This window comes from Brienomyrus brachyistius, chromosome 5 (genome assembly GCF_023856365.1).
Source record: "Brienomyrus brachyistius isolate T26 chromosome 5, BBRACH_0.4, whole genome shotgun sequence".
NCBI classification, from domain to species: domain Eukaryota; kingdom Metazoa; phylum Chordata; class Actinopteri; order Osteoglossiformes; family Mormyridae; genus Brienomyrus; species Brienomyrus brachyistius.
In genome coordinates this window covers 16,631,118-16,649,842 of record NC_064537.1, presented here as the reverse complement: position 1 = coordinate 16,649,842, position 18,725 = coordinate 16,631,118, and the positions used below count along the sequence as shown (strand labels likewise).

Here is an 18,725-nt window from a genome sequence, read left to right as displayed (position 1 = left end):
TCCCCGCCTCCAGTCGCGGCTGCTAGGATACCAGCACCAATCAGTTTGGGATTCACAAGGACAACCCAAAGAATATCACGGATATCTTAGCTCACTTTTAGATAAGTGTCTTTGGAGAAATAGTGTGTGGTTATGAAAAGCAATGTCATAGGAACCAGGAGGACAGAGGGAATGTTGGTATAAAAATTATTAAGTTGTGTCCCCCACCTCATTATCCAGCTTTTTCTTATGCCATTGATCAAAAGATTGTATGTGAATATTACTGTACATGCAAAACAGGAGCGGAAACAAATTGTGTGCTAACTAAGCTCCAAGCACAGCGCCACATGCGTATATTTAAAGGTACACTAACAAATGAACGACACTTTTAGAATCAGCTAAAGTGTGACAAGTGGATGAACAGGTCTATGTTTAAATTGTAATGTCCTAAAAACTATACACTCGTGTTCTGGAAACAAGAAAACACATGATGCTTACAACGGCAGTGTCCAATACATATGCCTACCATATTTGTCCAGTTTCCCATCTTGTTGAAGTGCCAAAACAATTTTATTCATTCAAAGACTCACAGATTCATTTCATTCTTAACAATACTTCTTGTATTGTTCGGTTATCCTTCACCTACAGTTTCTATTTTCTGTCATTTTATAACCTACTGCTAAATAAACTTCTTTGCATGCACACTGATAGATAGCTGGTTACCTGCAACTCGCACCATGCCACCTCCACTGTAGTCTCCGTGTCCAGACCTTTATACACGGTCTTGAAGGAACCCCGTCCGATTTCTATGTTGAATTTAAGATACCTGCCGTCCGGCGAAGTGGCAACGGCTTTCGTTTCAATCTCCTCTTTTTCCTCTTGCTCCCATTTACTTTCAAATGGTGCGCTCGACAGAACAACTTTCTGGTTTTTAGTGGAGGCGAGTTCGTCTTCGGAGTCCGTACTGGCATCCAGGGTGCTGGTACCGGGGACCCTGACGTCCCACTTATCATGGGATGAGACGGGCTCCGTGGTCTCTGCGCTGGGGGGGCTGCTGGGGGGTGCGGGAGGCAGGGAGCCCATGTTTCCATCTCCCTTACTGCTTTCTGGGAAGATGCTGCCGGAGGACCAGGGCAGCGTCCCGTCGTACAGTCTGGGCTCCGGGCTGAGCCTGTGCAGGATGTAGGAGTTCCTGCGCGCACTTATCGAGTGTCTCCGAAGCAGCGGCTCAATTTGCTCAGACAGGCTGTCATCCAGCCCTGCTGTTAAATTTGGAAATCCGCGCCCTCCCAAGTCAACTTCTGCATGAGACATTCTGAATATACCCCAATATATTTGATAATATTCACTTACTTAATCATTCGCAGTTTAAAAAGAGAATCCGAGATAAGTTCTTACTTTTCGGACTTTCACATGGCCAGCCCTCAGAATCTCTCCTATTTCGTAAGCAACTGCGACTAAATAAATAATCAGCAGCCTATAAAAAGGTTTACATGAGCTATAAATGGTTCAGCAAGACTAGAATAGTTTTTCTGCGTTATTTACAACCTTAAGCGGCCAGAAAGACGTAACTTAAGCTTAGTAACGCTGTTTTTGGCTTTGCCTTTGCCTATTAAAAAATAAAAGCACATAAATATCGCAGGGAAATAGCGACGTCCCAAAGCGAATCTACTTCACATTTTACCTACACTGTACTCACGGAACGGATGCGTGAAGGTCGCGCTCGACGGGCGACTTGTTGCAGAGACGCGTTTAAACAACCGAAAGTAGATGGATCTTTACTTGTAAAACGCAGCAATGTGGACGCCTGGGCTAATCGGTGAATTTCCGAAGTGAAGCGTCCTGAACGCGTAGCCTCTGCAGGCATATTGAGGCCGCTTCTGTGTCAGCAGTCTCTGGTCTCCAGCACACGGCTCCTCCTCCTACCTGAACCCAGCGCGAATTACTGACACGGAGCTCATGTCCGTGAGGCTCCGGGCCACCGCGCTCATCTTTCACATCCGACATATATCATTGAAAACGCGTGAGAGACAGCCTCTAATATTTTCCTACTGTATTAAATATTTCAGTTGCACTAGATTATAACAATTTACAGTCTGACGCAGGTAAACTGCGTGTGTTCTGGTTGTAAAAACGCCTCGCAAGAATGTTGAATAGATATTTTTTTCTGGACTGAAAGTAAAATAAACAACACAAAGATAAAACTAACTGACTGGAGTACTATTTCAGTGGAAACCACTGAGTGGGACAACCGGTTCAAAAACGACCGCTGAATTGGTCTGGATCACTCACTGCCAAACAGTCTATATTGGTAATGTAACTAATACAGTACGATTCCTATCAATACAACAGTTACTGGTGGTTAATGCAGACTACCTCTAGCTGAAATATACCATAATCATCATTTCTAATGATAATTTTAAAAGTTGAAGAGAACTCATAAAAAATGTGCAGCATTAGCTTCGCCATTAGAAGGAAAATTTCTGAAAAATCAAACGTGAGTCCAACGAAATAACTTCATTAATTATATTTAATTTGTTTACTTACAGGCTTTGAAATGTGTTTTAAATTTGACCATGGGCACAGCAATGCAGATTAGATATTCAAAAACACATATAAATTTAGACCCATTTCAAATCGTGTCCTAAGCAAATGCATCACCTTTGTTCTTGAAGATCAACAAATCGAGTGTTCTATCCTTGAGTGCTCTAAATAAATTATTAACTACTTCTGTTGCCTTAACTACCTAACAAGCAATGTGTTGAAAAAATAGAAGTTCCACGCTGGGCTTAAACATAAATAATTCAAAGTATCAGCAGCTGAAACTATTGCATACACCCCATGTATGTGAGGGAAAGCTTTCACACAACGCTGGCATCATTTGCACGAGACCAAAATCGGTGCAATGTAACAGTAAATTGCGAGCTTGCAGTTTCAAGAATGATCAAGCGTAACCGAAGCAAGCTTGGAAAAAGCAACTGAAATATATGGGGATTAACTGGCAACATGTTTTTCATTATTGTTTAATTATGCCCTTTTCCCTCCATTGCTATTAACCTCTGTCTTGTTCCCTCAGCGGTTTCTGTATTGTTTTACTTCTGCTGTCTCATTCTACCTGTTTTTATTTTACTGTGTGGTGCATTGGGTATGAGAAACGCACATTACTAATGGGATTTATTATTATAATAAGTATTAAATGCTATGTTTCTTTCACAGTGTTGTTAAAATCTGCTAAATAAATATGTAAATAAATGATTAATGCCTCACAATGAACTAGAACCAAGCTCAATGAATGACAGTGCATCAGGAGAGGAGACTGGAGAGAGAGATGATCCAAGGTCACCCAAGCAAGCTGTAGCAAAATGGAGCCTTCAGTGAGCTACAACCCCCCCCCCAGCATGATATAACCCCCCCAAAGAGAACCAAAGAATGTAATTTTCGGAATGTCCCTGCTTTCCCTCAGGCATGCTGAGATTCCAGAAGCAACTTAATATCTGTGGTCTTGACACGTGAAAGCAGGAAGAGCTCAGCTAGGCACCAGAGTGAGCGGAGGTCACCCCGGCATGCGCCTCATTTTACTGCCAGCCGTCAGCCTGGCTGTCTCACCCACATCTGGCACACCTGCACTGCATTGTGTGTGTTTTATTACCAAACACAGATTTATCCTCATCAATCGAGGGATGTGGTGCTACGCTCCCCATATACGAACTGGTGCCTTTTTTGAATATAAATTTTTTTTTGTACCTCAAAATAGGCTTGAAAGAAAAGCATCTAATAAAATGTATCTTAAAGTGAGAGAAGTTGTCTTTGTTGTTACTAAGGTCAACCACAATCATATATCTGCAACCATATAAAGCACACTTGAGCACCTTCAACATATTATATGTTTCATAAACATTTTAATTTAACCTGTTGTGTCATACTTCCTTGCCTACTTTAATCCAAATCCATGGCATGTTATAAAAACATGTACGGGAAAATGAAAAGTTTTTGGACAATGTTCTTTTAATTCTTGGGTGCCAGTAACATTTGTTGGGAGACTGTAGGCGCACACACACACACACACACACACACACACACACACACGCACACACACACACACACACACACACACACACACAGGCTTGGGGGGGAGGGGGGGACAGCGGTCACTTCAGTCACCAGCAGCCCAGTACCAGGTAGAACTGGTTAAAATCAGTTTGGTCCAGATAGATTAAAGGATTGTCCAAAATGGCTGGCTATCTTATGGCTCCCTCCCAAGATGACGAAGAAGAAGGCATTTGAATTACGATACAGCAGGTTCCAACGCAATGAGCTGAAACGGCATTAAAGCCCCATTATCTTCCAGGTCCATAACCAGTCATATTAGTACACAAGGGGTTATCTGCAAAAAACATACAACTCTCACAGCTGCCCCAGGCCCCAATAGATGTGCCACTCGATTAGGAAGCCTTCAGCTCGTCAACACCCTTTTCCACAGAACTCCGTATCTGGGTCGCATCAATAATAACCAGCTCCGAGTTCTTTACACTTTTTTGTATTGGCTGATTGTATTGGCGTTTATCCTAATTTCTTTCATGATCGTCAACAGCACAACCAATACGACTAATTGATGTTTTCGTGGCAACATGTTCTACTTACAGGAACACTGCTGTTCCTGTTTCACAAACGTTACGCCGCACAAGGCTGTCAAGGGAATAGGGAAATTAATTAGCTGAACTTTTATTACTCTGTTTTCCTTAATCAATGAAAACAGGAATTTATTACCAAGCTTGACCACAATCATATAATATATATAATCATATAAATCATGCTTCAGCACTTTCAACGTGTCACAAGTTTCATAAACATTTTAATTAAACCTGTAGCATCCCCATTGTGTCATACTTCTAAAAATTAAGTCAATGACATTTAGCCTAAATTTAGCTTTTGGTCAGTTGTCTGTTGGAATTTAATGAGGCACAGCAAAGTAAAACATTCCTCTAGCAAGAAATATAGCTAAAATGGCAACAATGTGAACAAGGAACAACTTCTAAACATATTCCTACCAGTTATTTGAAGTATTTATCCTTGAAAAAAAATATATAGGTTTGGAGTTCAATTACCAAAGAAGCAGTAAATGTGCATTTTTGTTCTGTAGTTATAAACCAAAAGCATTGATCATTTTTTCCTAAGTAACTGGATTCCAGTCGGTCAAAAATGCAACCAATTGTCTCAGGAAGACATCTGCGTATAGTTTCAAAAATATCAAATAACTTTACAAACAAAATACAGGTACTGCGTAAACAGATGTACAATGAGTTTTGGCTCAGGATTAACTATGTAGTAGGAGCAGATAAGCCTTCGAGAATAAGTTACAGTAATTCTGCCACCTAGTGGTAAAGAACAACTAACACTAAAACAGCAAGGAAGTAAACCATATTGTAAACTTATGTTAGCCCACATGAAATGCCCATACATAATGAATACTGCACTCCTGTTCATGACATCCAGTGAGCACCTTAATGATGCAGGGAGAACCACATGTGTTACCATTGGTTTAACTTGACAAAATTTGAACACTATTTACACCAGGGGTGTCAAACTCCTGCCCTGGGGGGCCAGAGCCCTGCACAATTTTGGGTTTTCCCTCATTTAACACACCTGATTCAACTCCGTGTGCTAATTACCACACAGCACTTGAGCTGAATCATTTGTGGTGGAACAGGGAAAGAACTAAGCTACACAGGGCTCCAGCCCCCCAGGACTGCAGGTTGACGCTTCTAATATACACTGAGTCACTGGCCTGCTTGTCTGACTTCCAGTGTGAAGTGTTAACATATTTTTCAGAACCTGTATGCTTAACTGGACCATTCTGCAAACAAGAAACAACTCATTTTTTTGTGATATTAAGATCAAATTTGCTCAACAAACATCATGCAATTTTACAGAAAACAAATGAATGTAAGTGACCATTGGCTTCCTTTATCACTGCCTTGAGTGTCACTGCATGTTGAAATACTGTTTAACAGCTGTTTGTCAGCCTGGCTCAGGTTTAGTGCATTCCCTAATAATAAATAACGCCACATAGTGAAGTGCTTAAACACACCTAATTTCACTTCCTTTTTATTTTACAGCATGACGTTGATATAAAAGAAGAACAAAAAAAAATGCAGAAATCAGTACAGAACAGTAAATGGTTTCATCAGTATGCAGAAACAGGACGCCCCCCCCCCCCCCCCCTGTTTCTCTGGCTGGGGAGGCTCTCCTTATGCTCTATCTTATAGGAAATGACCCCAATCTCAGACATTTCAGACAATGCCTCTGGGGTCCGTTAACTGTGGCAGTAACCAGAAGCATTTCTGCCTATATGTTTGATATGATTTAAAGAAAATAGTCTACACCTAAACTATATAGGAAAGGACATAAGAACACAAAACAACTGTCTTTAAGAAAATCAAAGTGACGGACAAAGAGGACAGCTTTCCTGAAATACCCTCAGTGGTCAGTGTGACCGATGGAAGAAAGAAAGAGACCCATATCCTACTTTTTTCAGTGGAAGACACACCTTTTTCCTAGGGTCCTCCTAGCAGAGAGCAATCTACACAGTCCCCCACAGCACCGAGACGCGCCCCTCCTTCCCGGGCTCAGAAAAACTTGACACCCTTCCCATCATCCATCGTGATGATCTCTGCCTTGCCCTCCGCCTGTAGAGCCTGCAAAGAACGGAGCAGCATCCACTCTTCCAACCCATGGAATTCTGTGAGTAAAAAGGAAAATAGTGAATGGGGTTACTGATGTAAAACACTTATCAACAGTGTCAGCCCGAGACTTCAGCACGGGATAGACAGGATTTCAATGTAAATCATTTCAACAGTTTTATGAATGAAGACAGTTTTATAACTAAAATGTATATTATTTGGATATAATGATTAACATGTTACGTGGGAATGATTCCCCTCACAGTACTGCAGACTCAATACCTTCACTTTCTGTGTCATCCCCGTTAGAGAGCTCGTAGAGTGTAAACACTGAATTGTTCATCCCATTTCTGGATACCTATTGAAATGAGTAGAAATAAAAATTAAAAATTATTATTACACAATGCTGCCTGATCACAATGCTGCCTGATCACAATGCTGCCTGATTACAAACCATTTCCCCTGACCTCATGAAAAATCATCATTCTTACATATCTTACTGTGTTGATCTATTGCAAACTGTCATCTTTTTTTCCCCTTCAGAAATGCTTTAAATGAAACGGTGTCCCAGGAGGAGAAAAGACTGCTCTGTCAGTTAGGCCTACTGATCTCAACAGAGAAAACACCCAGGAGAAACTCCAGTTTCCTGCACTGTACCCCCCACGACGACCAAGACCAAAGGCTGATCCGGAAGGACAATCAGACAGTTCAAGCACATTTCAAAGGGGCCTACATTGTACTTTGCTCAAACCCTTCAGGATACCCAACCCATCTGGGAAAACACTCAGTCAAACCGCCATAATGTACCTACTTTTATCTGCATAATAACCACAATTTTAAATATCCAAAGCTGCCACGGTAAACAAAAGAAGGTCTATGACTCATGACATTTTTCTCTCAAAGTCATGTGTCCATTTTCGAGATCTCAAGATGCTGAACGCGATGATTATGTTTATTACGTTAATCACTACACTTTGGGGAAAAGCATGCTTCACTGCCAAAGCTCCTATCTCGCCACATGGAAGTAATTAAGCTTAGGGTTTGTGCAGTATTACGGCAACTAAAAGCCATTCGACATATAGGGCTGGTTCAGTTCCCATTAAGCGTCTCCCCGCTGCCAATTATGCCAGATGAACATTTGTGTGGCTGCACTGTGTGACTTGTTTGGAAGCGAGGCAATGACCAATGAGCTCTAGAGTTGAAGTGGGTGGAAGCACTACAGCCAGTGAGGAACACAGTATGTTGTGGTCTGATTTAGTGAAACAGGATTTTAATTGTTTTTTTTTTTTAATATATCTGGTGGCAATTATTTGGGATGCATCACTTTAAACATTAAAATGTAATGCTCAGAAACAGAAAGGCAACACTGTATTTAACTGAATCGAGCCTCCTCAGTTACGATGGAAAGTAAACTGCTTTGCATTGCTGTGAATGTTTCCCAAGTAATGCATTTTGGGAATAAAACATTTCAGCTATTTACACATGGTATTTTTTTATCATAATGACTTTTTCTTACCTTATTGTTACAGTAGTAAAACGGAACTTTAAAAAAATGACTAGTATGCAATAGTAGCAAAAGACCTGCAGCCAAATTAGCCAGGTAACAGTAAGGTCATTATACAATGCGAGGCACTTGCCCTAAAGGCCACTTCAATCCCAGAAAACACACACAATTTCAGAATTTTAGTCTCCAAGTCAGTAAAAAATGACCTCAGAGCCCGTTACAAAGTCCTGTTCCTCAGCTTCTAAATATTAAATCCCCTCTCACAGGATGACAATGTATGATTTCTAAGGCTAATTTGTCATCTGGTATTAATTAACCTTTACCCCCTCCCCAGTAATGGAGACCCACAGAGAGCCAAGGCAGCAGCTCACCCACTGGTATATGAGCTTTCCCCATTCCTCAGGCCGCCTCCACATTATCAGACAGCGTGTTTTGTTCTTGTCCATCCACTCCAGGTTCCCTGACATTTCAGACACATTTTGTTTTTCTATTAGTACTACAGGGAGGTGAGCAGATTAGCAAAAATGAACAGCAACAGTTCCGAATGTTAATATGGAAAACCTTTGCTCAGATGGCACATTTTCAAGTTAACAGTCAAGCTGAATAATCAAATTGAAAGCATGCTAGATAAAAGTCATTCTTTACCAACCCCACCTTTTTTCCTTAATTCTTCAAAGACAACCTGGATGGCCTCTACTGAGAGCTTTCCTGTGTGTAACATTAAGGAATGTAAATTTTAAAAATGCATGTCGTCTCTGCCCAATAAAAACTCTGATAGCATTTGACATCTAATTAACTAAAACGATGTTTCACGAAGTCATCTATTTAGCTAGTAGTCATGTTTGTACTAGTTGGACTTTATATTGCTAATGTTAATGACTTAAATAGCTAGATAGCTAGCTAACTAACACTACTGTTGACTATGAATATAAAACAAGATTATAATTTGTATCTTGTTGACAATGACATTCATCACGCTGACACCAATATACATAAATTCCTTTAAATCATTAAGCCGTTCTCTGATGATAGCACCACAAACAGAAACCTAAGGCATCTCAGTATGTTTTTAGGTTTCTCTTGTAAGTTAGTTTCTAGGGGAGGGGAAGCATTACTTACAAATAATGGATTTTTGGAGATACCTATTTTTCATTGGACAATGACAATATACTTAAAACAGGTATGGAATGTAATTAAGTATACATTCAGTCTTCTAGATTATCAAGAACGCATAATTTTATACTAAATCGTACTTCATACTATATTTCACATCCTTGGTCATCCGTAACACAAATAAGAGATTCTTCAGAACCAGAGTTACTAACTGTGTCATTTGATTAAAACATTAAGAGATCTTTCTCAAAAAATTCTCACTGTTCCAAAAATTTTCCAGGAAGACGTCATTTCACGCATGGTAAGGCTGTGTACAACTGCATGTGTGTCTAACAGTAGCCGGTGAATATATTACAGCAACAAAGACAACAGGAAGGATACTTGATATTTTCTTGTTGTTGAAAACGGGGCTTTCTTGAGCCTCCATAACATCCAAGGTGTAGAGTTTACTATGTCGACAGTAAGACAACACCAGCGAGCACCACGCCGCCAGCTGTTTCTGTCTCGTGTCCACATTTGGCTGTAACCTGTCAATAATCCGATTAAGTAGCATCATATATATACCACACTGAACACTCTCTCCTCCATATAACAAAACTAACCACGTGTCATTGAGCCATGTCTGTAAAATTAACCCCCAGACTCATCATTTACTGATACGTATTAATATAATCACCCGCATGTCAGTGTAGCATTGTAACTACAATAACAGATCACTAAAAAATATTTACTACTATTGTGTTTGCTTGTCGCTGACAAACTAAACGGCTAGACAACTTTCCCTTGAAAGTGCTTACCCTTACGAATAAAGATCAGTTGCAATGGTTAGCTATGTCATACGGTTATTAAAAATTACACCGTTGGTACAAAACATATTATAATAGTGCCGATCCCCCCTCTTTTTAGCGATTAAGCTACTTCCCTAGCCGGCTAGCTACAGAGTTTAAAAGACAACTCTCCAGGTAACAGCCAGCAAAAAAACTATAGCATTTTTGCTACCCTACAACCCAAAAATAATTTGAGATGGAAAACGCAAAGATTAAAAAAATGGCACTCACGTAAAAAACGGAGGAAAATTATACTGCCAAGGCCACTCAAAACTCATTTCTGAGACTGACCAAATTCGCCGGAAGTGGGTACGTCAAATAAAAGGTTCCCTCTTGTCAGGATGCAGCGCTGAATTACGCGGCTGCCTGACGCTTCCGTGTCCCCCCCCCTGCCCGCGTCGCCATGACGACACCGCCGCCTGCTGGTGCTTTTTGCCAAATAGCGCGGGGTTTGTTACCGTCACGCGGCTAGTTCGCGTGGGTGTTATTCACACATCTTGTATTCCTGTTTGAATTTTGTCGCGGGTATTTTTTTGTATTTTTACTTTAGGTTATAGTTTATAACTTTTCGTTTGCTATGGATACGAAGCACCTCGTTACCCATTCTCTTAACCAAGCTATTCCGCCGAAGTCGTTACTCGACGACTATTTTAGCTTGCAGTTTGGCCAGACCCCGTTCGATATTCTCCTGGATTCGCTCAATGATCTTAACAACAAAAACAGAGAGAACTTAAAAAATGTTTCAGAGGAATGCGGTAGTTTTAAAGAGAGCAGCATAGTGGGTAAGCGGCGTACACGGGTATTAAGTGACAAGTGAAAGTTACCCTAGCTAACTTAATAGGTGCCGAGTAACGTGGCTCTTTAATATAGTAATTTGAAATGAATGTAATTTATATTACACTTTAAACAAACAAGACACAGTTTTCACATCTTTTGTAATAGTCGCGTTTTACTTCTTAGAGTGTGTTTTCCTTATATGTGAGGAGTTGAAGCTGGATCCGTTTGTTGGATATCAAGCCGTCGAAATACTGGAGAGGTACTAACTTTGGTTGCCCCGAAGTTAAACTACACGCATGCCCGTTAGCAGCCTTGATTTCAATTTTTTTGTCTTCATAATGCATCGTGGAATGGTACCGTGCACGTAACGTTACATTGCGCCTTTTCCATCTTCATAAGGTTCATGGTCAAACATGTTCAAGACCTGTTTCACGGCCTGGGATATGTTAGGGGCACGGCTGAGAACGCGGTTTTTTGCAAGCTGAAAGACAAAATAAATGTGTTGGTGTTCACCTGTGTTCAGCTGGCGAGCAAGATGGCGCAGCATCTCTGTGTATGTATGCGGCCTCCATCATTTAGTGTGGTCTGAAATTTATAGTATGCCGAGATGTTTAGAAAAGCGGATGACACAGGACTGTATTTTAGGTGATTGACAGCAGCACGGCGGTGAATTTCTTGCACTCCATGGGCCTCTCCTGTTCTAAAAAGACACTTCTTGAGTCCGAGCTTCTCATCTTAGGAACCCTGGAATTCTGCATCAATGTTCCTAATCCTCTTACATATGTCGAGACACTGCTAGAAGCGCTGAGTAAGTTATCTTAATCTGGATTAGTTTTTTTCTGTTGTGCTCATATTTGAAATTGACAGGCGTTATGAAATAACCCAAATAGTAGTTCTGGGAAAATTTATTAAAATCGCAATCCACTGTCCTTGTGTGGATCCAGAAAGGAATGATAAATTATCAAATTATATAGAGCTCTAAACTTTGTGGTTAATGGACCCAAAAGACATGTTTTTTTTGTCACTGAATACTTGCACTTTACTTAGCAAAAGTGTTCATATATCGCAGTGCATTAGACACTTTAGTCTGCTTTATCAAGGTCTTTGGTCCAACAGCAACTCTTAATTTCTCAACAGTTTTTGCAGTGGTTTTTGCGGATCTTCATGATGCTTACGTTTTTCTTCAGTAATTTTGCATAAATGCATTATTAATATTATTTGTGATTAAGCACTAATTGGCCAATTAGGCTAGAGAAGTGAAGGAGACATGCTTTCTGTGGATTTGAAAGCTCTGGTTTAGGTAATGACCAGTGTTTTGGAATAACTACCTGTAATGGTGTTGCATAATTAAATTTCAAGACAAATGTAATTGTAATCCATTATAGTTACTGAGGAAAAAATGTAAGCATTTCAGTTCCTAATCAAAATGTTAATCACAATAGGGTTATATTCAAATATATTTTCGGTAAAAAGCTTGTAGAGTACAACGCTCATTTTGTTGCTTTGCATTTTTTGCACCTGCAGAAATGCCTTCGTTTGGCATATTTCCAGACAATACGGTCAGCAAAACCATTGAGACTTTTGAACTTTATTGTCTAGTTTAAAACATTTGTTAGAAATGTATTCAAAAACTAATCAAATATAGCAAGATACATTACTTAGATGAAGTAATTAAAATAGTTACATTACTTACTACTGACCCCGTTTAAAAGTATTAATGTGTATCCTATTCCATTTCAAAAGTAATCTTCCCAACACTTATAAAGACAGCGTAGCAGGTCTATGCCAAAAATAAACCTTGAGTTTTACTTTTGTTTTCTCCAAGATTACAATGCCACAGTGTTGTCCATCCCAAGCATGTACACACTATGCAAGCGGGTGCTGCAGTTTGTCTACTTGCAAAGAAGCCCCATTTATCACTCCTTGCTGGTGGCCACCACTGGGTGTCCCAGTCCATGCCAAGAGCAGAGGTAACTAAACACTCCTATGGGAGTGTAAACTGTTATGTCTGATGCATTCTGAACTGTATTCTTCTTTTTTTTTTTTTTTTTAATGGACTTGCTAACTTTCCCTCCCCTGGGTTTTCTCTGGATATGCAGAGCAAAATTTGTTTCCGTGAAGGAAGACTATATGCTTTTAGGCGTGGGGATCATTGCCACAGGTGCTTTCATCCTTAACTTTGCCATATGGACAGAGGTAACTGCCTGCTTGTCTTCTGTTACATTCAACCCTTTTTATGTTTCATATCTCTCTATCTGTCCATCTATAACCACATTCACACATCTTTGTGTGTGTGTGTGTGTGTGTGTATATGTGTGTGTATATATATGTGTATGTGTGTGTGTGTGTGTCTAAGTATGTGCTTTGTCCAACTTTGTGTGATACCCTCATTTAAACATTTAATCCGTGCTTTCTGACCTTCTGGTCACATCCCTAATTAGAGTTTGGGCAAATAATTTGCTTGTTAATGTTCTACACATAAATGCCAAAGAACTGGCAGAGAGCTCAGAGTGGGACACTTGCCTGTTTATGCCATTTTTCCTAGGCCAAAGAAGAACCCTAAAGTTTGTTTTTATTGGTAGTTTTTTAATATACTACTAGTAAAGCAGGACATTTCTGGCAAATTTCTTTTCTCTCACTGTAAATTTAATTGGAAAATGCTGGGTAGCCTGTTTCAAATGTTTGTAATTGTTTCATCTTAGGTAGTGGAAGAACTCTGTCATATAACAGGAATTTCTGCACGGAGTATTATGGACTTCACACATATAATCTTACTGCACATTGTAAACAATGAAACTCCACAGAAATCTAAATGTGCTCCTGGTGCTTCAAGGTAAAATTACAAACTTTGTTTTATTGTTTAATAATTCTTATATATTAATAATTTTTAATAAGACAAGTAAACATCAGTAATGACCAAATTTTTTGTTTGTTTTTTGACTGGTTTGCATCACCCTTAAATCCCAACACATTAGGAAACAATAGCTGTAATTTTGATTTGTTTTGTTAAATTATTCAAATGTTGTCATACGTTTGGAAATAAAGACCTGAAACTGACTTTTGCTTAACATTTTGTGTTTAAAAACGGTCTCTGGTGTGTGAGAGTACATGGGAAATGTCACGGTCAGGATGTCTGTCAGGTGTGTGCATTGGTTGGCCGTGGTTGATACCACAATGAGCCAGGTAAACTGCCAAATGCTGTAGTTAATATTTTTCAATGCAGAAACCAAGTATATATGCAGCAGCAGTAGTATTGTTTTCCATGTATGCGTACTTTTCATCATGTCTGAGCCTGCTTAGATATACAAACACACTGCACACAAACTCTTGGAACACTTGCTCAATTCAATAAACATATTGAAAATTTATTGATTTTATTAGAACAATCATTAGTTTATTCATCTATATACACAAAATGCATCATTTTAGAACTGACCAGTAATCAATTTCAAGTAGTAATACAGTAGTAAGAAACCCAAATTATAGTTCTAAAAGAGCTGTTCTGAGTTAAAAATTTCATTGATAAGCAGTATCATTGGGTGCCTTTCAGTTGGTAACACCATTGCGATAACATAAAATGCCAGATATTTGTTTAGTATCCAATGACTACAATTGCAATTAATAGCAAAATGGCAAGAACGGAACTGAATGAAAAGAAACTTAATAAAAAGAAAATGACTATGCAGAAATGTTAAAGATGGCTTGTCAGTGGACTTTTATGAAACCAATACATTTGCTACACTTTTACAGAATTAAGCACGCATCCCAAGACTTTCTGTGAGCACTGTACATCAATTCCATAAATGAAGCTGTGAATATTAAGTCCTAACATTCCCTAAGAAATAAAGGGATCACACTCGGTAAGGGATTCCATACTGGCCACGGAAAACTAGATCTGCTCTTCACCCTCACAGATACTGGATGGTTCATGGGAGTTTACCCACATGGGTCTACTAGTGTTTTGTGGACTTGGAAAAGGCATACAATCGGGATCCTGTGGGGAGTCCTTCAGGAGTATGGGATGCAGGGTCTGTTGTTGCAGGTTGTCAGGTCCCTGTACAAACGGAGCAATAGTTTGGTTTGCATTGCCGCAGATTCAAGCAGCAGAATCAAGTTTCGTCTGTAGGGTGTCTGGGCTCAGCCTTAGAGACAGGGTGAGGAGCTCAGACATTCGGGAGGGGCTCAAAGTAAAGCTGTTGCTCCTCTGTATTGAAAAGAGCCAGTTGAGGTGGTTTGGGCATTTATCTAGGATGCTTCCTGAACTGTTCCCTGGGGAGGTGTTTTGGGCACGTCCAATGGGAGGAGGCCCTGGGGCAGGCCCAGAATATGCTGGAAAGATTATATCTCTTATATTATCTGAGTATTTTCAGTAATCCAATAAATGAATTTTATCCCATGTAAGAATAGTGGGCGTAGCCAGAGGTGCTGTAAAGGGGGGAAAATTAGGACAATTCCAAGGGCCCCTGAGCGACGGGTTCTAAAAAATTTGGATCATAATTGAATTGGTTTTGGTTGGGGACCCAATATATCTTTTCATGGAGCCCGAAATCTCTAGCAGAACCCCTGTGTGTACCAGTATATTGTGACATGTTTAAAATAATGTTCTGGTATATTCTCGTGCAGTTAATATTGGCTGTAACTGTAGAATGTGCCGATACACTAAGACATTTGTAAGATGTGTGCAGTGTGTGCCCAGTGATGGACTGGCATCCCATTCATGGTGTTCATAGCGCTTTGTGCACTATGCTGACGGGGATACGCTCCTGTGACCCTGATCGGGATAAGTGGTTTGATGAGAGGTGGATGGAATATGGGAACTCTGCTTTAACTACGTCAATTTGCCATGCATTCGGTGTTACTTCTGAAATAAATGTCGACACACATTTGAATATGTATTATCTATCCTTCAGATTTTCCTGCCTTTTATTTAGTACAGCATTGTGGAAATCCTAAAGTATATCTCAAGGAATACATGGCTCAGTGCAGGAGTCACCTGGGATGGAACGGCGATCCATCACAGTGCACATCCTCACAATCACATATTATGGGCAGTTCAAGGATGCCAGTTCTTCTACTCCCTTGTTTTTGGACTGTAGAAGGAACAAGAAAACCCGGGAGAAACCTGGACAAAACGAGGAGAACATGCAAACTCCACACATACATAATGAAGTTCTGAAACCATACTACTGCCCACTGAGCTACCGTCTAGCCCCTATGTGAGTATTTGCAATTGTAATACACCTACACTGTAAATTGATGGAGCTCCGTGGTCACACTGCAGTGGACTGGGACTCCATCCAGGGTTTCTTCTATATTGTGCCCTGTGCTGCCTGGGACCTCAGTGGGTAGTATGCACTCTCACCTCTTGGGTTTTTAATGCAGTTCCCAACGCAGTTATTTGTATCTCTATGGAGCATGTTCTTTCTGTGTTGTGTGGGTTTCCTCTGGATGCTACAGATTTCATGCTCAAACGTTTCTGAGTATGAATATGTGTTTTGCAATGGACTGTGTCTCAGTGTCACTGTGCCCCTGGTTATGGAAATATAGATCCATCCAATGTCTTTGGGAGACAGAAAAAATGTTTCCTAAAATTAGAAATATACTTTATCTTAAAATCACTAGTTGTCAACTTGTTAGTCGTATAGCATAATTTAAGGAGTGTTGTGTTGCTGGCGCCCCATAATAGATAAATTCATATTTATTATTGCAGACATAATTAACTTTTCAACCATGCCTCCACCAGCAACATCCTGAAAATGTGGTGCCACCTACTTAATTAATCTCTAGTAGTGTTATTGTTTGTGATTTAGGCTGTTTGTTCAAAAGTACCTGCAGCTGAATTTGTCACGATCCCTGAAAATTTCACTGACCATTAATTAGTTTTAGTTACGCTACCTACCATCATTAGACGTGAACAAACCCGGAGGATTTTCTCGCATCAGTCATTGCCTTTTGCAAATCATGATTAGTTTCTTCACATCCAGAAATATAATACATACAATTACACTTAGAACACTAAGATGTATTTAAGTAGTCTATGAATGAAATTAGTAGCTTTCTTGTCAGGAGTTACCTGAGGCTCTTCTGATAAATCCCGACTGTGTACATATTTATATTGTCGTCACATGATAACAATTGTGAGAAAGGGTAAAGGACACCTGGCATTACATCAGCTGTACATGACGTAGTTTCTGTTTTTGATTTTCTGAACTTTCCCACATTCCCGTGCTGTACAGTGAATAAATGCCATGGGTCATATCCTTTGGGAGATGGCATATTAATGAAAGAAAATCCTTCAATAGCTGTAGAGCCTTTGCAACATTCTCGCAGACTTGTTCTTCCAGACTCCAGGCCTGGGATGTTTTACCACAGGTAGCATTGCCATCCTGATGAAATTTCAAGGCTCTGTCACATGAAGAAGATCACACAACATCAGACAAGCAAGTCTGTCAATTTCAGCTACAGCAGTATGCATAACTGGCCAAAAATGAAACAGTTTAGGGACGGGCCTACATAATGTCTCCTATTCAAGTCTGATGGCTTTGGTAGAAATTCTTCTACCTTAAACTCTTCTGCCTCAAAGCCCTGAAAATGTACAGTAAGGGTTTCCTTGCATTGCTGAAAACATTTAGAATCTTGACAGTTTTGAGCCTGTAAGTACGTGCAGTAGGCTGGCTTTGAGGGAGCACATTCTGGACAGTTAAGCTTATTTTAGGATTCCACACGTGGAACTAGTTTTCAAACAGCTATTATGCTATCTAATGCCAAAATTATTGAAAGCAATGGCAGTTTCAAAATGCCCATAACAGCTGTTAGTCATGCAACACAAGTGGTGTTCAGTGTTAATCCCGCAACCTCAATTTACCCTCCATTGACTTCATGGAGTATAAGTAAATTGCAAATCTCAGAAGTGAATCTCCTTCCAGTAATCTAGGATAAAATTCTCAAGGATTAAAGGGTTGTGAAGTAAACATGTAAAGTGAGACCTTCTGCATATTTAATGCACTGGCTGGCATTTGTATCTTAGCAGGGGATCCCCACCAATCTGCCTCAGTTTTAGTCAGGATTCGCTTCCTCAGGAGGTCATGCACTGCAGAGCACTGGCACTGGTAGCACTGAGTTCTTGGGTACATAGGCTCCATTTCAGCAGGCTCTATGCAAGTCTTCTTTCAGCAAGCTGCAGGCATAGTGAGAGTTACATTTAAGAATTAGATTTAGAAATATACATATATAGTTCAATGATAGCACCCAAGTACTTTTAAATGTATCTCAAATGGCTACTGGGTAATGAGGATTTGTTTCAGTTGTTTATAGAAAGACAGATATTTTTTTTAAAATCCAGTAACAATGTGACTTTGAATAACATTGTGAAATTGAGATTTAATGATTAGTCCTATGTCTTTAACTTTCTGCGCAAGATATATGTGATGTAAACCAAAATCTGTTTCAGCTTTATTAAAATATGTCGAAGCCTAAAGGTGACACTGGTTTCCCAGAACCACAATCTTTTCATAATCCTGTCTGAGGATTTATGGGTGGCCATTTTGCCCTTAGTCACATTGCACCTCTCTCTGCTTAAATGCTGTCCACCTGAAGCTGCGCCAGTTCTTTAGGAAATATCATGCAAAAACTACCAGTGTTGTCATTATGGTGTCTACTAATTAGGTACTGGAAATCAGCTTCTACCCGCAGGTGTGTCATCCACTACCTTCCTGGTGGAGATACTTACTGGGATTGCTGACACATATCATCATACAGCAGTCTTGGAAAGTGCCTGCATTTAGCTTGAGTAGAGACTTGCTTTCGGTGTCTGTATGTTGTTGAGCTTTTCCACTGCCACCAAGA

The 18,725-nt window shown here is 40.0% G+C and overlaps 3 protein-coding genes across 8 annotated transcripts in view; 1 reads left to right on the top strand and 2 right to left on the bottom strand.

Moving 5' to 3' along the window:
• Positions 1 to 2,278, bottom strand: part of wnk4a (WNK lysine deficient protein kinase 4a) — a 50,675-nt gene extending 48,397 nt beyond the window's left edge. For 3 of the 5 annotated variants that reach the window (XM_049015382.1, XM_049015386.1, XM_049015384.1), the window contains exon 1: positions 703 to 2,278. In XM_049015382.1, the coding sequence (XP_048871339.1) occupies positions 703 to 1,293 (591 nt within the window). In that variant the 5' untranslated portion in view covers positions 1,294 to 2,278. The remainder of the gene's footprint in view (positions 1 to 702) is intronic. The other 2 variants (XM_049015385.1, XM_049015383.1) reach the window with 1 other exon arrangement.
• Positions 2,279 to 4,722: 2,444 nt separating this feature from the next.
• Positions 4,723 to 10,477, bottom strand: vps25 (vacuolar protein sorting 25 homolog). Its single transcript, XM_049015460.1, has 6 exons — positions 10,335 to 10,477; positions 9,658 to 9,803; positions 8,818 to 8,871; positions 8,535 to 8,623; positions 6,942 to 7,017; positions 4,723 to 6,718 (listed from the first exon to the last, which is right to left on the bottom strand). Exons 1-6 carry the CDS (start codon positions 10,379 to 10,381, stop codon positions 6,606 to 6,608), a joined length of 525 nt encoding a protein of 174 aa, XP_048871417.1. The 5' UTR covers positions 10,382 to 10,477; the 3' UTR covers positions 4,723 to 6,605.
• Positions 10,478 to 10,528: 51 nt separating this feature from the next.
• On the top strand, positions 10,529 to 13,937 carry cntd1 (cyclin N-terminal domain containing 1). 2 transcript variants are annotated; one of them, XR_007398236.1, is made up of 8 exons: positions 10,529 to 10,885; positions 11,064 to 11,139; positions 11,280 to 11,433; positions 11,526 to 11,688; positions 12,405 to 12,439; positions 12,706 to 12,850; positions 12,980 to 13,076; positions 13,583 to 13,721. XR_007398236.1 is itself a non-coding variant. In XM_049015450.1 (7 exons), the coding sequence occupies exons 1-7, from the start codon at positions 10,681 to 10,683 to the stop codon at positions 13,715 to 13,717; spliced, it is 975 nt and encodes a 324-aa protein (XP_048871407.1). In that variant the 5' UTR covers positions 10,533 to 10,680; the 3' UTR covers positions 13,718 to 13,937. The 2 variants fall into 2 exon arrangements, 1 of the variants encoding a protein (XP_048871407.1); XM_049015450.1 differs by lacking the exon at positions 12,405 to 12,439 and having other exon boundaries at positions 10,533 to 10,885; positions 13,583 to 13,937.
• Positions 13,938 to 18,725: the final 4,788 nt, after the last annotated feature.

Excerpts from the sequence above, each read along its gene's own strand:
- cntd1 (XM_049015450.1), top strand. The coding sequence starts at position 10,681 with ATGGATACGAAGCACCTCGTTACCCATTCTCTTAACCAAGCTATTCCG. Across the intron at positions 12,851-12,979 it reads AGTCCATGCCAAGAGCAGAG|AGCAAAATTTGTTTCCGTGA; the intron begins GTAACTAAACAC and ends CTGGATATGCAG. Across the intron at positions 13,077-13,582 it reads ACTTTGCCATATGGACAGAG|GTAGTGGAAGAACTCTGTCA; the intron begins GTAACTGCCTGC and ends GTTTCATCTTAG.
- vps25 (XM_049015460.1), bottom strand. The coding sequence starts at position 10,381 with ATGAGTTTTGAGTGGCCTTGGCAGTATAATTTTCCTCCGTTTTTTAC. Across the intron at positions 9,804-10,334 it reads AATTTTCCTCCGTTTTTTAC|GTTACAGCCAAATGTGGACA; the intron begins GTGAGTGCCATT and ends GATTATTGACAG. Across the intron at positions 8,624-8,817 it reads TGAAGAATTAAGGAAAAAAG|GGAACCTGGAGTGGATGGAC; the intron begins GTGGGGTTGGTA and ends CTGAAATGTCAG.